This window comes from Diaphorina citri, unplaced genomic scaffold (genome assembly GCF_000475195.1).
Source record: "Diaphorina citri unplaced genomic scaffold, Diaci psyllid genome assembly version 1.1 scaffold141, whole genome shotgun sequence".
NCBI classification, from domain to species: domain Eukaryota; kingdom Metazoa; phylum Arthropoda; class Insecta; order Hemiptera; family Psyllidae; genus Diaphorina; species Diaphorina citri.
In genome coordinates, this window is record NW_007377578.1 from 229,908 (window position 1) to 245,843 (window position 15,936).

General features: G+C 39.4%; 1 protein-coding gene across 1 annotated transcript in view; it reads right to left on the reverse strand.

The window, feature by feature from the left end:
- The window catches only part of LOC103504936 (ecotropic viral integration site 5 ortholog-like), a 21,547-nt gene extending 6,535 nt beyond the window's left edge, over positions 1-15,012 (reverse strand). Inside the window, exons 1-11 of the mRNA XM_026820356.1 lie at positions 15,009-15,012; positions 14,040-14,144; positions 8,566-8,687; positions 7,722-7,850; positions 7,184-7,354; positions 6,470-6,595; positions 4,128-4,361; positions 2,324-2,560; positions 1,809-1,982; positions 1,270-1,431; positions 505-673 (exon numbers count right to left, since the gene is read on the reverse strand). Coding sequence (XP_026676157.1) covers positions 505-673; positions 1,270-1,431; positions 1,809-1,982; positions 2,324-2,560; positions 4,128-4,361; positions 6,470-6,595; positions 7,184-7,354; positions 7,722-7,850; positions 8,566-8,687; positions 14,040-14,144; positions 15,009-15,012 — 1,633 coding nt within the window. The remainder of the gene's footprint in view (positions 1-504; positions 674-1,269; positions 1,432-1,808; positions 1,983-2,323; positions 2,561-4,127; positions 4,362-6,469; positions 6,596-7,183; positions 7,355-7,721; positions 7,851-8,565; positions 8,688-14,039; positions 14,145-15,008) is intronic.
- Between the last annotated feature and the right edge of the window lie 924 nt (positions 15,013-15,936).

The following is a 15,936-nucleotide window of genomic DNA, read 5'->3' on the forward strand; positions in this document are numbered from 1 at the left end:
GTTATTATGGGATATGTCGGTTCACACTGAACATAACCTGTTGAGTAACCGACCAGATATTTTATTCATCAACAAACAAGCCTATTGTATGGTTATCTATCCAAGTTGTTAAAGCGAACGCTTGGTAAATGAGGACGCTTTTCTCTCTCTCTCTCAAGATTAATGTTTGTCGTTCATATGTTGTAACAAAGAAATATTAAACTTGAGTAGTCTGTGACCTAACTTGCCCATCCTGAAGTATGTCCCTCATCAGGTGAGCGAGAATACAGCGAAAGTAAAATACAACTGTTTGTTGTTGTTTACAAATGTCGGGACATTGACCATTAGGCCATTTTCTCATTATGTGTTTGTACAATTGAAATATGTAATTGCAATCAAAATACGAGTGATTTTTTTTTTTGTGGGTATTGAACCTTTTGCAGTGCAAGCAGTCGGTCCACATCCGCCTTGATGAATGAGATAGTAATAAATAATCTATTATACTGAAAAATGCATATCTACTACTCACTTTAAGTCTGAGCTGTTTCAATTCGGTAACGGCTTCCATCTCTCTCAGCCTGGTACTCATTAGATCTTCCTCTAACCTCTGAGTCTCTGTGGAGTTCCAGTTGAGCAGGTTGCCTATCTTCTTCGGAGTCGAGTCGGGTGCAGGGGCAGGATCTGGCTTCCTTTCCTGCAAAAAAAAAAGAGAGAAATTAAAAAAAAGAGTTCAAGCCAGCAACATTAGTACGTTGAATGTACTAGTTCCCCATGGACTAACTCACAAAATATCTAATAAAGCCGCAGTGACATGGGACGTTTCTTATAGCCGATGGCCCTACTTGTACCAATCACCATGAATCACTTAAGATAAACAACTTGCGCGTGGTTTGTATCCGGATGGGTGACCGTCTTGTTGTAGTAGCGGCGTTCCCGCAACCCACTCAGGCTAGGTGGGGTAAATGTAAGTAGAATAGAATGTTATACCCTATTTATCCTGCTCGAATGAAACTAAAAAGTCCCTTTACCCCAGCAGTCTAAACAAGGTGGGTCATCTTTTGATCTGTTCATCAGTTTACCTGTAAGTGTTTGAGCCAGGCTAGTAGCGACGTTCCCGCAACCATCTAACTAAGCTCTCTGGACAGTACTGCTGGCTTTTCCGACCCCACTCAGCCTAGGTGAGGTAAACGTAAGTAGAATAGAATGTTATACCCTGTTTATCCTAAAAAGTCCCTTTACCCCAGCAGTCTAAACAAGGTGGGTCATCTTTTGATCTGTTCATCAGTTTACCTGTAAGTGTTTGAGCCAGGCAGCATTCAGTTCGGCTACACTTTGCTTCAGATCTTTGAGTGATAGGTTGGCCTCAGCTTCTCTTAGCTTGACAGCAATGAGTTCTTCCTGAAGATGTGCTACGGAATTGTCTACCGTGGACTCACGGAGAGTTTTCTTCTCCTAAACAGGGGGATGAAAAGGGGTATATTAGAGAGTGTCCAAATTAACGTATCTCATTAAAAGAGGTGATTAATTTGGGTTTCACACATACAAGATGGCATGACTCACCGATGGGCATTTTGTTTCTTTCTCAAAGGACAGGAGAAGAGAAAATACTCCCCATGTCCACAGACCACATGAAACTGGGTCAACACGGGAACACCAGAAAGTAACCCGTTTGCAATCGAAAAACGAGTACGATTTTTTGTCGATGGTGGGCATCAAACCCAGGACATTCTGCATGACAAGCAAGCACGTTACCACTGGGCTAACGGTACTGTATGGAAACATAGTGCCCTTGTAAACCCATGCATTACGTCAAGAATTATTGGGCTTACCTCTTCAAGTTCTTCTATCCTGGCTCGCAGGTCTCGTACTAAAGCATCAGATTCCGCCACAGTGAGTCTTACTTTGACCAGCTCGTCTTGAAGACATTTGATCATCTCTTCTCGCTGTGTTAGCTTCTCCTTGCTTAGTGATGCCTCATCCATTGAACTCTGGCACGAGTTATGCTGAGGAAAAAAAGTTACAAGAGTTTAAATTAGAAAAGAAAAGCAAACTTTTATTTGTGTTGAATGAAATACTAAAGTAACGGGTGAGATAGGAATTTCAAGCATAAAAATAACACAAGCTCGTTTCCCAAAATAATACAACCCTGCTAGATTTTATTATTGGACTTGGACTCGAACCACCAACCTCCAGATCCGAAATCTCGAACCACAAATCATTACGAACATTACAATATTTTGGAGTAAAAGTCCTTTAAAGAAATTTTTGCCCAGTACTTAATTTAAAATTTCTTCCCCTCAATGCGTCCATAAAGGGGGGAAAAATGGTGGATGTGTACACTTACATTGGCTTCCACCAAGCTCCTCAGATGACGAATCTCTTCCTGCGCCAGCTCCAATGTATGCGCCGTGTCCAGATGTGTGTGGCGCAGCGCCAGTAGTTCCCGCTGCACCACATAGGTGGTCTCTTCTTCCTCGGCCCGAGACACTTGACCTCGCACCAAACGGTCGGCGAGTTCACTGGACTCTGCCTCCAGCAGCTCTACCTTGCCACGGAGCAGACGGTTCTCATTGCGGAGTTTCTGAGAAAAATAAAATATTTAATTATGGAATTTTAATTGTGTTAACCACAAATGCTTGTCACAAATGTCGTTTCCCGCTTAATATACTACGCTAATATTTATGACTTGATTTGGACTGGAACCACCATCCAACCTCCTGATTCAGTCCACCCTGCTAATCTCTACACCACTGAGGTTGGTATAAAGGTGTAAATATTTCCGAGAATTATAATTTGTTTTATTTATTTTAAGATAATATTTGAAAAAAAAAAAAAAAAAAAAACAAAACAAAAAACCTTGTATAGCGACTTTTAGTAGCACAAAGTCGGGAGATGACCCCTGAAAATATGTACCTGCCTCCACAATGGAACATACACAGTCCTTTCCTTCCCCAAAGTTTCTTGCCTACACAATACATGAATGCACAGTCCTTCCCTGAACATTCACCATAACTCTCATAGTCTCATGTGACCTACATTCAGGATCATTTAGCATAAGATACCCAAACCAACGAAGCAACGAACCACTGTACCATCAGGTCAAAAGTTGCAAACCGACCAAAAACGTGAGAAGTTATATGAGAGAAATTCAGCATGTTCGCCCTCACATGGAGTTCCCCTTTCCATCAACAGGGGCGCTCTCAGGCTAACCGGGGCTCGGGGTGATAGCTTCAAAAATGGGGCTTTTCTAACATTTTTTTTATCCTATAGAAATATTCCTTTAATTCCATCAATATTTTCAAGGATTTCTCAAGGCATAATAGGCGATTATTATTATTATTATTTGAAAAAGCTGGTTCCGGGTCCCTCGAAAAGCCCGCGCCCGGTCAAATAGCCCCGGACGGACCCCCTAAAAACGCCCTGACCACCAATAATAATGGAGTGATAACACACTTTACAAAATAGGGAATATGTAACATAATAGGGAATATGTAGCAATAGGGAATATTGTTGTTAAGGAAACCGCTTATGAGTTCCACAGGGAATTTCCAAGTACGCTACATAATATTAGGACAGGGTACCTAAGGGGTATTTAGGTACAAGGGAGGATTCCATACCTCACAATGCAATCCCAAATGAAGAAACATTTCAGATTTGGGTTTACCTTTCACTTCATACCTACTTCCGAGAAGATACCTAATTATGAGCAGACAAAATGTTTAGACCAGTTTTGGTGTAAAGGGGTGAAGAGAAAATTTGAGCGGTAATTTTGGCATCTCCACCAAAATGTAGGTGGTACATATAACTATCTACTTCACCTATTTCTCGAAAGGTAATACGTGTAATAATGGTACTAATTTAATGAGAATTTAAACATAGGTACCTAATATGAGTATGTTCAACCTACCTCGGTGGTGTAGTGGTCAAGACGCTCGCTTGTTAAACAGGAGGGCGTGGGTTCAATCCCAGCCGAGGTATGGAATTTTATCCTCATATAATTTGAGAATTTGACCACAATAATAGTAGTAGCCTACTGCTGGAGTAAAGGGACTTTTCAGTCCTATGCGAGCAGTATAAATAAGCACTATTATTATTATTACTGAAAACCTTCGCAGTTATATAGTGACGTTTAATTTCTAAACTCTTACCTTAAGCATTCCTTCCATGTCCAAACTGAGCAGCGCTTCCTTGCCTATCCCGAGTAGAGCCAGGGCCACCTTGAATATAATATCCATGCCTTCCGACAAAAACACGTCGATTATCCTGTAAGCTGTGGGCAGTGCGAGGGCCGTGGTGAAAAGCGTCAAGAACCAACTCGATGCGTACATACTCGTGTGGAAACTTTGCGCTTGGAAGTGACAGTGGAGTTCGGGCAGAAGTTCCTGGAACGAGAGAAAATCATCATCAAATATTAAGTCGTTCCAGAAACGAAAGAAAATGAGGATTTTTTTGTGATAGTTTGAATGCTAATAAAATACGCCCCGGGCGGGAATCGAACCCGCGACCTGCATGACAGTGAAAGACATACCTGAACCAAGTTCTCCAGTTGATACATACAGAGGCCTAGCTGTGCCATGGAAGGTTTAAACATATCCCTCATCTTGTAATCCTGCATGATTTTCACGAAGATGGCGAATGCTTCCTCTTCCGGCATCTGAAAATCCAAAATGTATAAAGTTAGAAAACATACACTCAGGTTAAGCGTCATCGAGCATGATCAGTACTGGTTTGATTATGGACTGGATACGTGTACTTGTTACTGCTTATATTGGGGACTCAGCCTAATGAGAGCAATTGAAAAACCAGTTTAGAAATGAACAAAAAAGGCTGATATGACCATGACCTCGAAAAAGGCTGATATGACCTTGACCTCGAAAAAGGCTGATATGACCTTGACCTCGAAAAAGGCTGATGTGACCTGGGAGAGGAGGACAGAATAGGAGAAAGCCATCCGTTCTGAGAAAGAAAACTTATCTGCTAAAGTTCGCCCCACTGAGAATAAAAATTAGGGTGTCGGAAGCACAATCCAGTGACTCAGTTTTGGAACTCCAAAATCAGGTTCGGAACCAAAATCGGAACTCCATAATGCAGTTTATTACATCTTGTGACAACTTATCACTTTTCTTTCTCAGCGTACTTACCTGCATGAGTAATAATCCTACAATAAATCCAGAGCCTTGGCAATAACCCACTTCCCTATCCTGGAGTGAGTATGCCTTCATCACATTGAATAGGGACTCCTGGCCCATGCCATCCTTCTCCTTGAAGAAATCATGCTCGGGATAGGTCCGGGCTATGTCCCGTCTGATGACCTGGGGAACGGGAAGAAAATAAAATGTTCAATTTCTTACACAAATTGAAATTCAGGACGTTGAAGATTTTATATTTTTTGATAGGTACTTCGATTTTTTTTTCTTTAGTGAGGAGAGGCAAGAATACCTACTCGCACTCTTGTTGAATCATGACGGCAATACTTTGACGAAGACAACAATCTTTCACTAATGTTCAAGTATCCAAGTATACTGATATACCTGACAGGTACACCTGATCATGTCCGCCTGTCAGGTCTACCAGATAGTGTGTGTGCTCATCAGTTATCAGGTAGACCTGATCAGATGTACCTGTCAGGTCTACCTGATGGTGAGTGGCTGGCCTAAGAAGTTGCTACACTTGTGTTTAATTATACTGCTCAAATGAGACTACTGTCCCATTATCCAAGTAATACAATAAACTTTATTAAGGGTTTTACCTTCTCACATGCTGAAGTCTGGTTGATATACTCCTTGTAGAGTAACCTGTCAGGTCTACCTTAGAGTGAGTGGCTGGCCTAAGAAGTTGCTACACTTGTGTTTAATTATACTGCTCAAATGAGTCCCATTATCCAAGTAATACAATAAACTTTATTAAGGGTTTTACCTTCTCACATGCTGAAGTCTGGTTGATATACTCCTTGTAGAGTTTCTTCACGTCAGAGTCCATGGCTCCACACAGGTATTGCCACACAATAGGGCGGAAGTGATGGGGAATGCCTTTCCTGACCAACTCCTGAGGGACAAAAATCAGAGGAAGCACAAAGGTAATGAAACAGGTACCGTACACATGATCTTGATCGTTTAATAGTCAAGTCAAACGGGTTAGTTGTTATTAGTACCCATTGTGTGATTTTGTCAAAGGGCCACCTTGAATATAATATCCATGCCTTCCGACAAAAACACGTCGATTATCCTGTAAGCTGTGGGCAGTGCGAGGGCCGTGGTGAAAAGCGTCAAGAACCAACTCGATGCGTACATACTCGTGTGGAAACTTTGCGCTTGGAAGTGACAGTGGAGTTCGGGCAGAAGTTCCTGGAACGAGAGAAAATCATCATCAAATATTAAGTCGTTCCAGAAACGAAAGAAAATGAGGATTTTTTTGTGATAGTTTGAATGCTAATAAAATACGCCCCGGGCGGGAATCGAACCCGCGACCTGCATGACAGTGAAAGACATACCTGAACCAAGTTCTCCAGTTGATACATACAGAGGCCTAGCTGTGCCATGGAAGGTTTAAACATATCCCTCATCTTGTAATCCTGCATGATTTTCACGAAGATGGCGAATGCTTCCTCTTCCGGCATCTGAAAATCCAAAATGTATAAAGTTAGAAAACATACACTCAGGTTAAGCGTCATCGAGCATGATCAGTACTGGTTTGATTATGGACTGGATACGTGTACTTGTTACTGCTTATATTGGGGACTCAGCCTTATGAGAGCAATTGAAAAACCAGTTTAGAAATCAACAAAAAAAAAGGCTCATATGACCTTGACCTCGAAAAAGGCTGATATGACCTGGGAGAGGAGGACAGAATAGGAGAAAGCCATCCGTTTTGAGAAAGAAACTCATCTGCTAAAGTTCGCCCCACTGAGAATAAAAATTAGGGTGTCGGAAGCACAATCCAGTGACTCAGTTTTGGAACTCCAAAATCAGGTGGCTGATATGACCTGGGAGAGGAGAACAGAATAGGAGAAAGCCATCCGTTCTGAGAAAGAAACTTATCTGCTAAAGTTCGCCCCACTGAGAATAAAAATTAGGGTGTCGGAAGCACAATCCAGTGACTCAGTTTTGGAACTCCAAAATCAGGTTCGGAACCAAAATCGGAACTCCATAATGCAGTTTATTACATCTTGTGACAACTTATCACTTTTCTTTCTCAGCGTACTTACCTGCATGAGTAATAATCCTACAATAAATCCAGAGCCTTGGCAATAACCCACTTCCCTATCCTGGAGTGAGTATGCCTTCATCACATTGAATAGGGACTCCTGGCCCATGCCATCCTTCTCCTTGAAGAAATCATGCTCGGGATAGGTCCGGGCTATGTCCCGTCTGATGACCTGGGGAACGGGAAGAAAATAAAATGTTCAATTTCTTACACAAATTGAAATTCAGGACGTTGAAGATTTTATATTTTTTGATAGGTACTTCGATTTTTTTTTCTTTAGTGAGGAGAGGCAAGAATACCTACTCGCACTCTTGTTGAATCATGACGGCAATACTTTGACGAAGACAACAATCTTTCACTAATGTTCAAGTATCCAAGTATACTGATATACCTGACAGGTACACCTGATCATGTCCGCCTGTCAGATCTACCTGATAGTGAGTGGCTGGCCTAAGAAGTTGCTACACTTGTGTTTAATTATACTGCTCAAATGAGTCCCATTATCCAAGTAATACAATAAACTTTATTAAGGGTTTTACCTTCTCACATGCTGAAGTCTGGTTGATATACTCCTTGTAGAGTTTCTTCACGTCAGAGTCCATGGCTCCACACAGGTATTGCCACACAATAGGGCGGAAGTGATGGGGAATGCCTTTTCTGACCAACTCCTGAGGGACAAAAATCAGAGGAAGCACAAAGGTAATGAAACAGGTACCGTACACATGATCTTGATCGTTTAATAGTCAAGTCAAACGGGTTAGTTGTTATTAGTACCCATTGTGTGATTTTGTCAATTATTAGAACTTCAGTATATTTGAGTTTTCAAGTCACTGTATAACTGTATGTAATGTATACCTGTACATATATAACTTTTGAGGTTTTTAGTGACGGGGATTTTACCCTTCATTCGGCGACAATCTACCCGCCTCACAGTAATTTCACCCAGCCTGAATGGGACTGAGAAAAGCCAGCATCACGCTATTGTTCCGATGGTCACCCATACGGTCTTGACCACGTGCAATGTTGCTTAACCTTCAGTAATCCATCGGGAAAGATATACTAGTCTAATCTAATCTTCTTCTTTATCGCCTTTTCCAGTGTACCTACAGATGGGGTCGGTGTTTTTCTTCAGCCTCTCAACCAAGCCTAACTAGGGTGATTGCTTTGAGCTGACCTTTGGCTACAAAATTTTTACGAGTGGATGCCCTTCGCACTCAACCTTTGCTATTTCTTTAGCAAGGGAAATTTCAGGCTGGTATCCTCCCTGTTTAAAGTCCCCCAGTCAGACTAGTCTAATGTAGTAAATCTAAAAAAAAAAAAAAATAATGATAATAATAATAATAATAAAATAAATATGGACGATGGATATTTTTTCCTTTTTACCTTGAGGTAGGCATTCTTCTTCTTGTAGTAGAAGTCCCAGTCCTTGTTTATGTTACTCCATATGTTCCAAGCATCTTCATCTTCTTCTACCCCAGGCTCTCTTTCCTGACTAGAACTTGTGCCTGAAAATGAACCATGAACCATAGGTTAGTCACGGGGTTAATAATAATAAAAAAAAAGGAATTTTGAATCTGTTAAGCATAAATGCTTGTCACAAATGTCGTTCCCTGCTTAATACACTACGCTAAATTTCATGTCATGGAATTTATTTAAAAAAAAGGAACTTTAATAGTGTTAAGCATAAATGCTCCTCACAAATGTCGCTCCCTGCTTAATACACTAAATTGTATGACTTGACTTGGACTCGAACCACCAACCTCCAGATCCGAAGTCCACCGCGCTAACCACTACACCACTGAGGTTGGTCATGGGGTTAATTATTAGTGCCTGTGCTGGAAGTAAGGTATCTAAACGGGGGCCTCAACTGAACTGTCATAATGGTCGAATGCAATTAAAATGTATTTGAATTTAAAATAAGTATGAAGAAATGCCAGCAAACGTGATTGCCCCGATGGTCACCCATCCGGATACCAACCACGCGCAACGTTGGTTAACTTCAGTAAACCATTGTGAACTGGTGCATTCAACGTGCCATTTCTACGGGCACCTTTTCATTTTGTTCTGTATTTTAACCAAATTTATAAGGGGACTTTTTATGGTTTTATATTTGAGTTAGGAAAATGGCCTAATAGCTAATTCTTTTGCATTTGTAAACAACAACAAACATATTTAAACTCGGTTGAAGTTGTAGCTTGTAGCCAAGAGACAGATGAAATAAGGAAGATTTTTTTCCCAAGTCCGAAGTATTTCGAGTTTATCCCCCTTATTATATTAATGTGGATTGAATAATATGTGAAAATGGAGAGATTAGAAGAAGTTTCGGTCTGTTTATCAAACAAGAAACTCGTCAGGAAGTGGATTTGAGTATCACATGATTGATTCGATCAAATGAAAAGTAAACACGCCGCAAATGATGTTAAACATTAGTAAAAGTAATGAGCTACTTGTTAAAATATAACCAAACTGATAACTTCAAAACGGGATTTTAGGAACAAACATTATTCTCACAAGAGTAAAAAGTGGAAGTTAAAGAAAAGAAACATATTAGGTAGATATTAATATTTTGTACTGGGTGGGTTGTAAGAGAAATAGAAAGTAAAAATTAATATTTTGTACAGGATGGGTTGTAAAGTTAGGAACAAAATTACTCTGGAAGTTTCAATAATAAATTATTTTTGGCAGATGCATCCTAGATATTCTCCTATCTCCTTCCAACATTTAACTACAACTACAAGCCATACGACGACCCCATCTATCCTTAAAATTGGAACCTCAGTTCCTCAACCAAATAGACATACGAGTACATAGCTGCACAGTAGGTAGATATTAATATTTTGTACTGGGTGGGTTGTAAAAGAAATAGAAAGTAAAAATTAATACTTTGTACAGGATGGGTTGTAAAGTTAGGAACAAAATTATTCTGGAAGTTTCAATAATAAATTATTTTTGGCAAATGCATCCTAGATATTCTCCTAACTCCTTCCAACATTTAACTACAAGCCATACGACGACCCCATCTATCCTTAAAATTGGAACCTCAGTTCCTCAACCAAATAGACATACGAGTACATAGCTTCACAAAATCGCTACTCCCCCACCCACCCACCACTTAGTGGGGACTAACTACACAACGCAAGAAGACAAAAACGATAAATTTATGTGAAAATATTTTCTCTATCAATCAAAATTTTGACAGAGAAATCTGTAATAGACGGGGTAAAGGACAGACAGAAGATGGATGGAAAAAGAGAAAGATTTATAAGAAAGATGTAAAAAAAGAAAAGATTGTTAAGAAGACAAGTAAAACAATAGGCAACAACAGAGAATGAGAAGTAAACCACAGTGAGAAAGGTAAGAGGAAGAGAAGAATCGAAGAAATGTCTCACTATAATGAGACAATAATTATTAACCTCCATAGATTTGACCCAAACGGAAAATTTTGCTTAAAAAAAAAAAGACTTGAAGGTGTCATTTTCACTCCTATCGATTAGTTTATAGGTACCTATATTTCAGAATTGGCTTGTATCTCAAATTTTGAATCTATTATCGAATCATAAAGAGAACCAAAAGGCAGTCTTTTATGATTCTTATTCGGGCCTCTCACGCTCAGAGCTTCAGACCGTCTGATGGTTTGGCAGATTTAGGTCTGTCAGACGATCAGAGCGTGAATGGCCGGCATGAAGCCTACTGTAGGAGAGATTTTCAAGCCTGCCTTTAAATCTAAAGTCTAGCAATATCAATTTATTTGCTACACTGAGCCACCCTGTATGTAGTTTATAGTTCCGTGCCGGTGTCATAAACATTACCCAGAATATCCGGATGAGATGTACGAGATTTCCTCTCTACCTGATCCTACAAAATGGTAAAGAACAAACATGAACAATAAAATTATGGACATGGACATTTTAAGCAAAAGAGCGAGAATGCGGATAAATCAATGTACCCTGAGAAACGCTAGACACAAAATCTAGACACATGAGAAAGCAAATTTGTTCACTACAAAGGCAATGAGGAAAACATCGACCAGAATGGTAGATAGTGGGGGACTGACGATAATGATTTCAATTAAGTAAGGACAGGTGATATAAGGGAATTCGAAATATTAGCTTTGACCTGAGGCTTAGGCTTAGGTGTAGGGGCAAATGCCCCAAAATATGGGTTAAGCTTCTACTGTCTCAGAAAGATAAGTATTTGAAAGATGGATTATTATAAGACCAAACATTGGTTGCCCTTGACAAGTCTCTTGAGGTCTGGGAACTCGAAGAACTGGACGGTACCTACAGATTTGTCTATACAAAAGTGGAGTTTGTAGGTTTGTACATTATTTCAACGCACAAGTCCTAACAGGTGATATAACAGATTTTGTTGACTCACCCTAAAAAAAAAGGCTAACCAGTGTGAGTGGTTAAAGCTTGAAAAAATTACCTCGTATTTCGAAAGTAGTGGGACTGTGAGAGTTAGGTACTTTGTTTACATACAATGTTTTTTCTCGGATGTTTACTCTGAGTACCACGATAAGTATATTGTTAAACGGCACCTACTTACAATAACAGGGTACTCTAATTATTATAATTACATTTATTCATTCAAAAAGCAAATGTAGGAGATAAGAAATGTTACAAAGGAACGAATTGTCAATCTTTTAATGGAGGAAACAACATACATATTTAGTTTACTCTGAGTACCACAAGAAGTATATTGTTAAACGGCACCTACTTACAATAACAGGGTACTCTAATTTATAATTACATTTGTTCATTCAAAAAGCAAATGTAGGAGATAAGAAATGTTACAAAGGAACGAATTGTCAATCTTTTAATGGAGGAAACAACATACATCATAATTATTTATACCTGCCCAAGATTAATTAAATAAGCCATCAGTGTATCACGTTTTTGCAAAAATAAATGTTTTTTCCCCCCCTCAATAAAAATAAATTGAATAAAGCTTAAATCGATAATTTTATAACAGCTTGATAATTTTTTCGCTCTCCAGGAAAGTATTATCAATTATTATCACTGTGAGACTAACAACAATAACACCTTTTGGTGAAAGAAATGCCTTGTTATAGCCTATCGCAAATTGTATCACCAATCAAAGTATTGCAATGAAAGTGCATTGTTTAATGTGCCAATTGGAAATTTCCGCATTGCAACCTACCCTAGTGTACTTAAAATTAGTTTTCCAAAGTGTCCCTACCCGCTACCCTACCGACCCGACCGCAAAAAATTGTTCAATAAACTCATTACATGAGAAATCCACGGAATCAAGAATTAAACTGAAGAGATGCCGATTGGAGAATATTGACAAAATGACCAACTCTTATCAGGTCACCATAAAAAACAACATAAAAGGTAAACAAATGAGTCGAATTAACAAGAGTCATCAAAGACTTTTAGGAGGGCGGCGTGTGACGATGGTCGAAATTTGTTTGGCGTTTGATTTGAAGAAAAGTTGACTCATTAACGCTAGACACAAAATCTAGAAACATGAGAAAGCAAATTTGTTCACTACAAAGGCAATGAGGAAAACATCGACCAGAATGGTAGATAGTGGGGGACTGAGGATAATTATTTCAATTAAGTAAGGACAGGTGATATAAGGAAATTCGAAATATTAGCTTTGACCTGAGGCCTGAGGCTTAGGCTTAGGTGTAGGGGCAAATGCCCCAAAATATGGGTTAAGCTTCTACGAATGTCTCAGAAAGAGAAGTATTTGAAAGATGGATTATTATAAGACCAAACATTGGTTGCCCTTGACAAGTCTCTTGAGGTCTGGAACTGGAAGAACTGCAAAGTACGTAATTCGTTTTGATCCAGAAAACTAAAGCGGTCAACGTGGTAATATTGTTCAATGGAAGAAGTCTATACAGAGGACAGGATGGTACGATATAATTCGATATTTCAAGTTACTGAAAGAAAACTACAAAATCTTTTCAGGTCGCAGTGACATAGGGCTTAAATAGGCGATGGCCCTACTTTTACCAATACTAATAGTATCACACCCCGAAGATTTTCCTTCACCGTACCGAAAGGCCCATGCATGATCCAAGTCAATGAATCTTCTAACTATAAACAACACCTTGTTTACGGGTGGATTGTTTTGATTGTGACGTCTGCCACAAGATGAACGCTTTTGTTTACAGAAAACTGCCACGACAGTGTGTTACGCTTCTGGCTGGAAACTTGAGCATCTTCCTAATGACCGAACAACACAAAATTCACTCCAAACACATTCAGTGGCTAATAGCTCTACAGAGAAGTAGAATAGAATATACCCCGTTTATACTGCCGAAATGAGACTAAAAGTAACTTTACTCCCGCAGTCTATCTAATGACCGAACAACACAAAATTCACTCCAAACAAATTCAGTAGCTAATAGCTCTACAGAGAAGTAGAATAGAATATACCCCGTTTATACTGCCGAAATGAGACTAAAAGTAACTTTACTCCCGCAGTCTAAACAAGGTCTTAGGTATTTGGTACAGAATAAATTCTATACAGATAAAAAGTAGAGTTGTTAATAGCCTAATCGGGCCCAACTTCAACAATGTCCCCCTGGTAACAATTTCTTTGATTTGGGGACCCCTGATGAGCGCAGCCTAGGAGAAATTGTACCAGAGGGAACGGCCCTACAGAAAGGGTTTCACTTGATCTACTGCCCTACAAAGAGTTTAAAGTAGTGAGTGCCATTGATAATAAACCAATAAAGGTATTTTTTTAAAAAAAGACGAGTGTTCCACCGCCGTTTTTATTTCGTAGCAATGAAATAACTGCTACATTAGACGCATGTGGTCTGTGTCGTAGCATGCCTCTCATCAGATGGACGAGAAGAAACAGTCACAATATGTTACTGATATTATTAGGTGCAGAAATAGCAACATGCAATTCCCAACCCTCAAGTCCTTGATGACGATGACGTAGGATACCCTGCATGTTATCACCCCAGGGAGCCATTCCTGAAAGGGATGGTATTGTTGAATAGATAGAAATATGACCTATTTATAGTGCCTGAAATGCCCTGAATGGTGAATGAATAGCTCTTAATAACCCAACCCAATAATAATGTAGTATGTGACAGTCTATGTAGTAACAGAAAGCCCAAGTCGCTTTATTCCAACATGAATAGTCCCTTTATCCCAACAGTCTAGTAACAGAAAGCCCAAGCCTCTTTGCCCCACCAGTCTAATAACAGCCTAATTGAAACGGTAGTGGTTTCCACTTCAACCCTCCAGGGACCCTCATGGGTCATGGGGGTCCCTGGATGAAAGGTCCTACCAGCAAATAATCCTCATCAGGACTCTGGACTCAAAAGGTGTCTTCAAGGCGTATAAAATCTTAAAGGAACCCGCATAAGGATTCTGCTTCCCTGAACCAATCAAAACCTCTCACATTGCGAGCAAATACCACGACACAAGTGTACAATGTACATACCGTTGAAATGAGGAAGACGTATGACCTTTCCTGTTGGAAACGGAACTACCACGAAAATGGAAGCTTTATGAACCCACATATGTACAGTTTGTTGTACAGCGAAGGTGTTTTTTCCTTTCGGAAACGGATTTTCCCTCCTCAAGATGGCGGATTTCCAATGGTTTACTACAGGCACGTCAAAAAATGGGAAATGAGCTTCAGAAGAAGGGGAATTTTCTGTTTCCGAAAGAAAAACACCAAGCTGATCTGCTAGTGGTCCAAGGTTGAATAATCACTATTTTCGGTAAGTGGGAAGTAGGAGGGTGAAAAAAAAGAACCGTAGAGAGGAAGGAAAGCGATGATTCCCCAGCTTCCATGAAGACTACACCACTGCCCCAAATGTGTCTCACCCATGATGTTTTATGATCGTGCTATCAGCAAATACTTTAGTGCTACATATCAGCAAATAGTTTCAATGACAGAGCATTAAACTTCCCTGCTAACACAAAAGAGGAGTTGCTGAGTATTGATCTAAAAATGAATAGCACATCCCTAAAGAGAATTTACTAACTTAGCTAAAAAGCTGAATCCACCGATTCGACTAGTGGGGAAAAACAAAACGTCGACAATGTCCGGGGAAATTATTTATGTGGTTCACCTCCTTTATCTTTGCATGTACATATGTACGTTTGTCCCAAAACATTCAACGAATGAAGAATGGGTGTCTCTAACTTTTAGAAAACATGAGATGTCTTTAGTTTTCAGATATTTCATTTAATACTCTTCAGAGGATAACCCAAAAATACTCTAAAAGTCTAGAATTCTACAAAATGGAACGCACCTTATTTTAAGTCACTCTGTAGCTGTACCCACATATGGTGACATTCAAATGGAAAACACCCATAAAAACACGTGACATACAGAAGGAAACAATAACAACAACATACACTAAATTGTCATGTTATTAAACTTATTATCTTTAACTTTGACAATGAACTTCACAATGACCGTTCTATGCTGACAATAATATAACAATTGTAGGTACTGGTTACCTGTAGCAACGCTAATAAACAATATAAACATACGTAAACGAAAGTAAATATGTATTATGTACAATATATATGATGTAAAAGAGGTTTATCTAATATCTATAGTCTGAAGATATATTTAGATTCTCTAGAAAGTACCAGTTCACAAGTTCATAGCTTTTGAAGAAATCAAACTGACTTACCTGAAAGATAGGATTCATAGGATAAAGATCTTGGGTCCCTATTACATAACCGCATAGTTTACAATGGTCATGCAAATTTCAATTATAATAATGAGAATAAGGAAAGC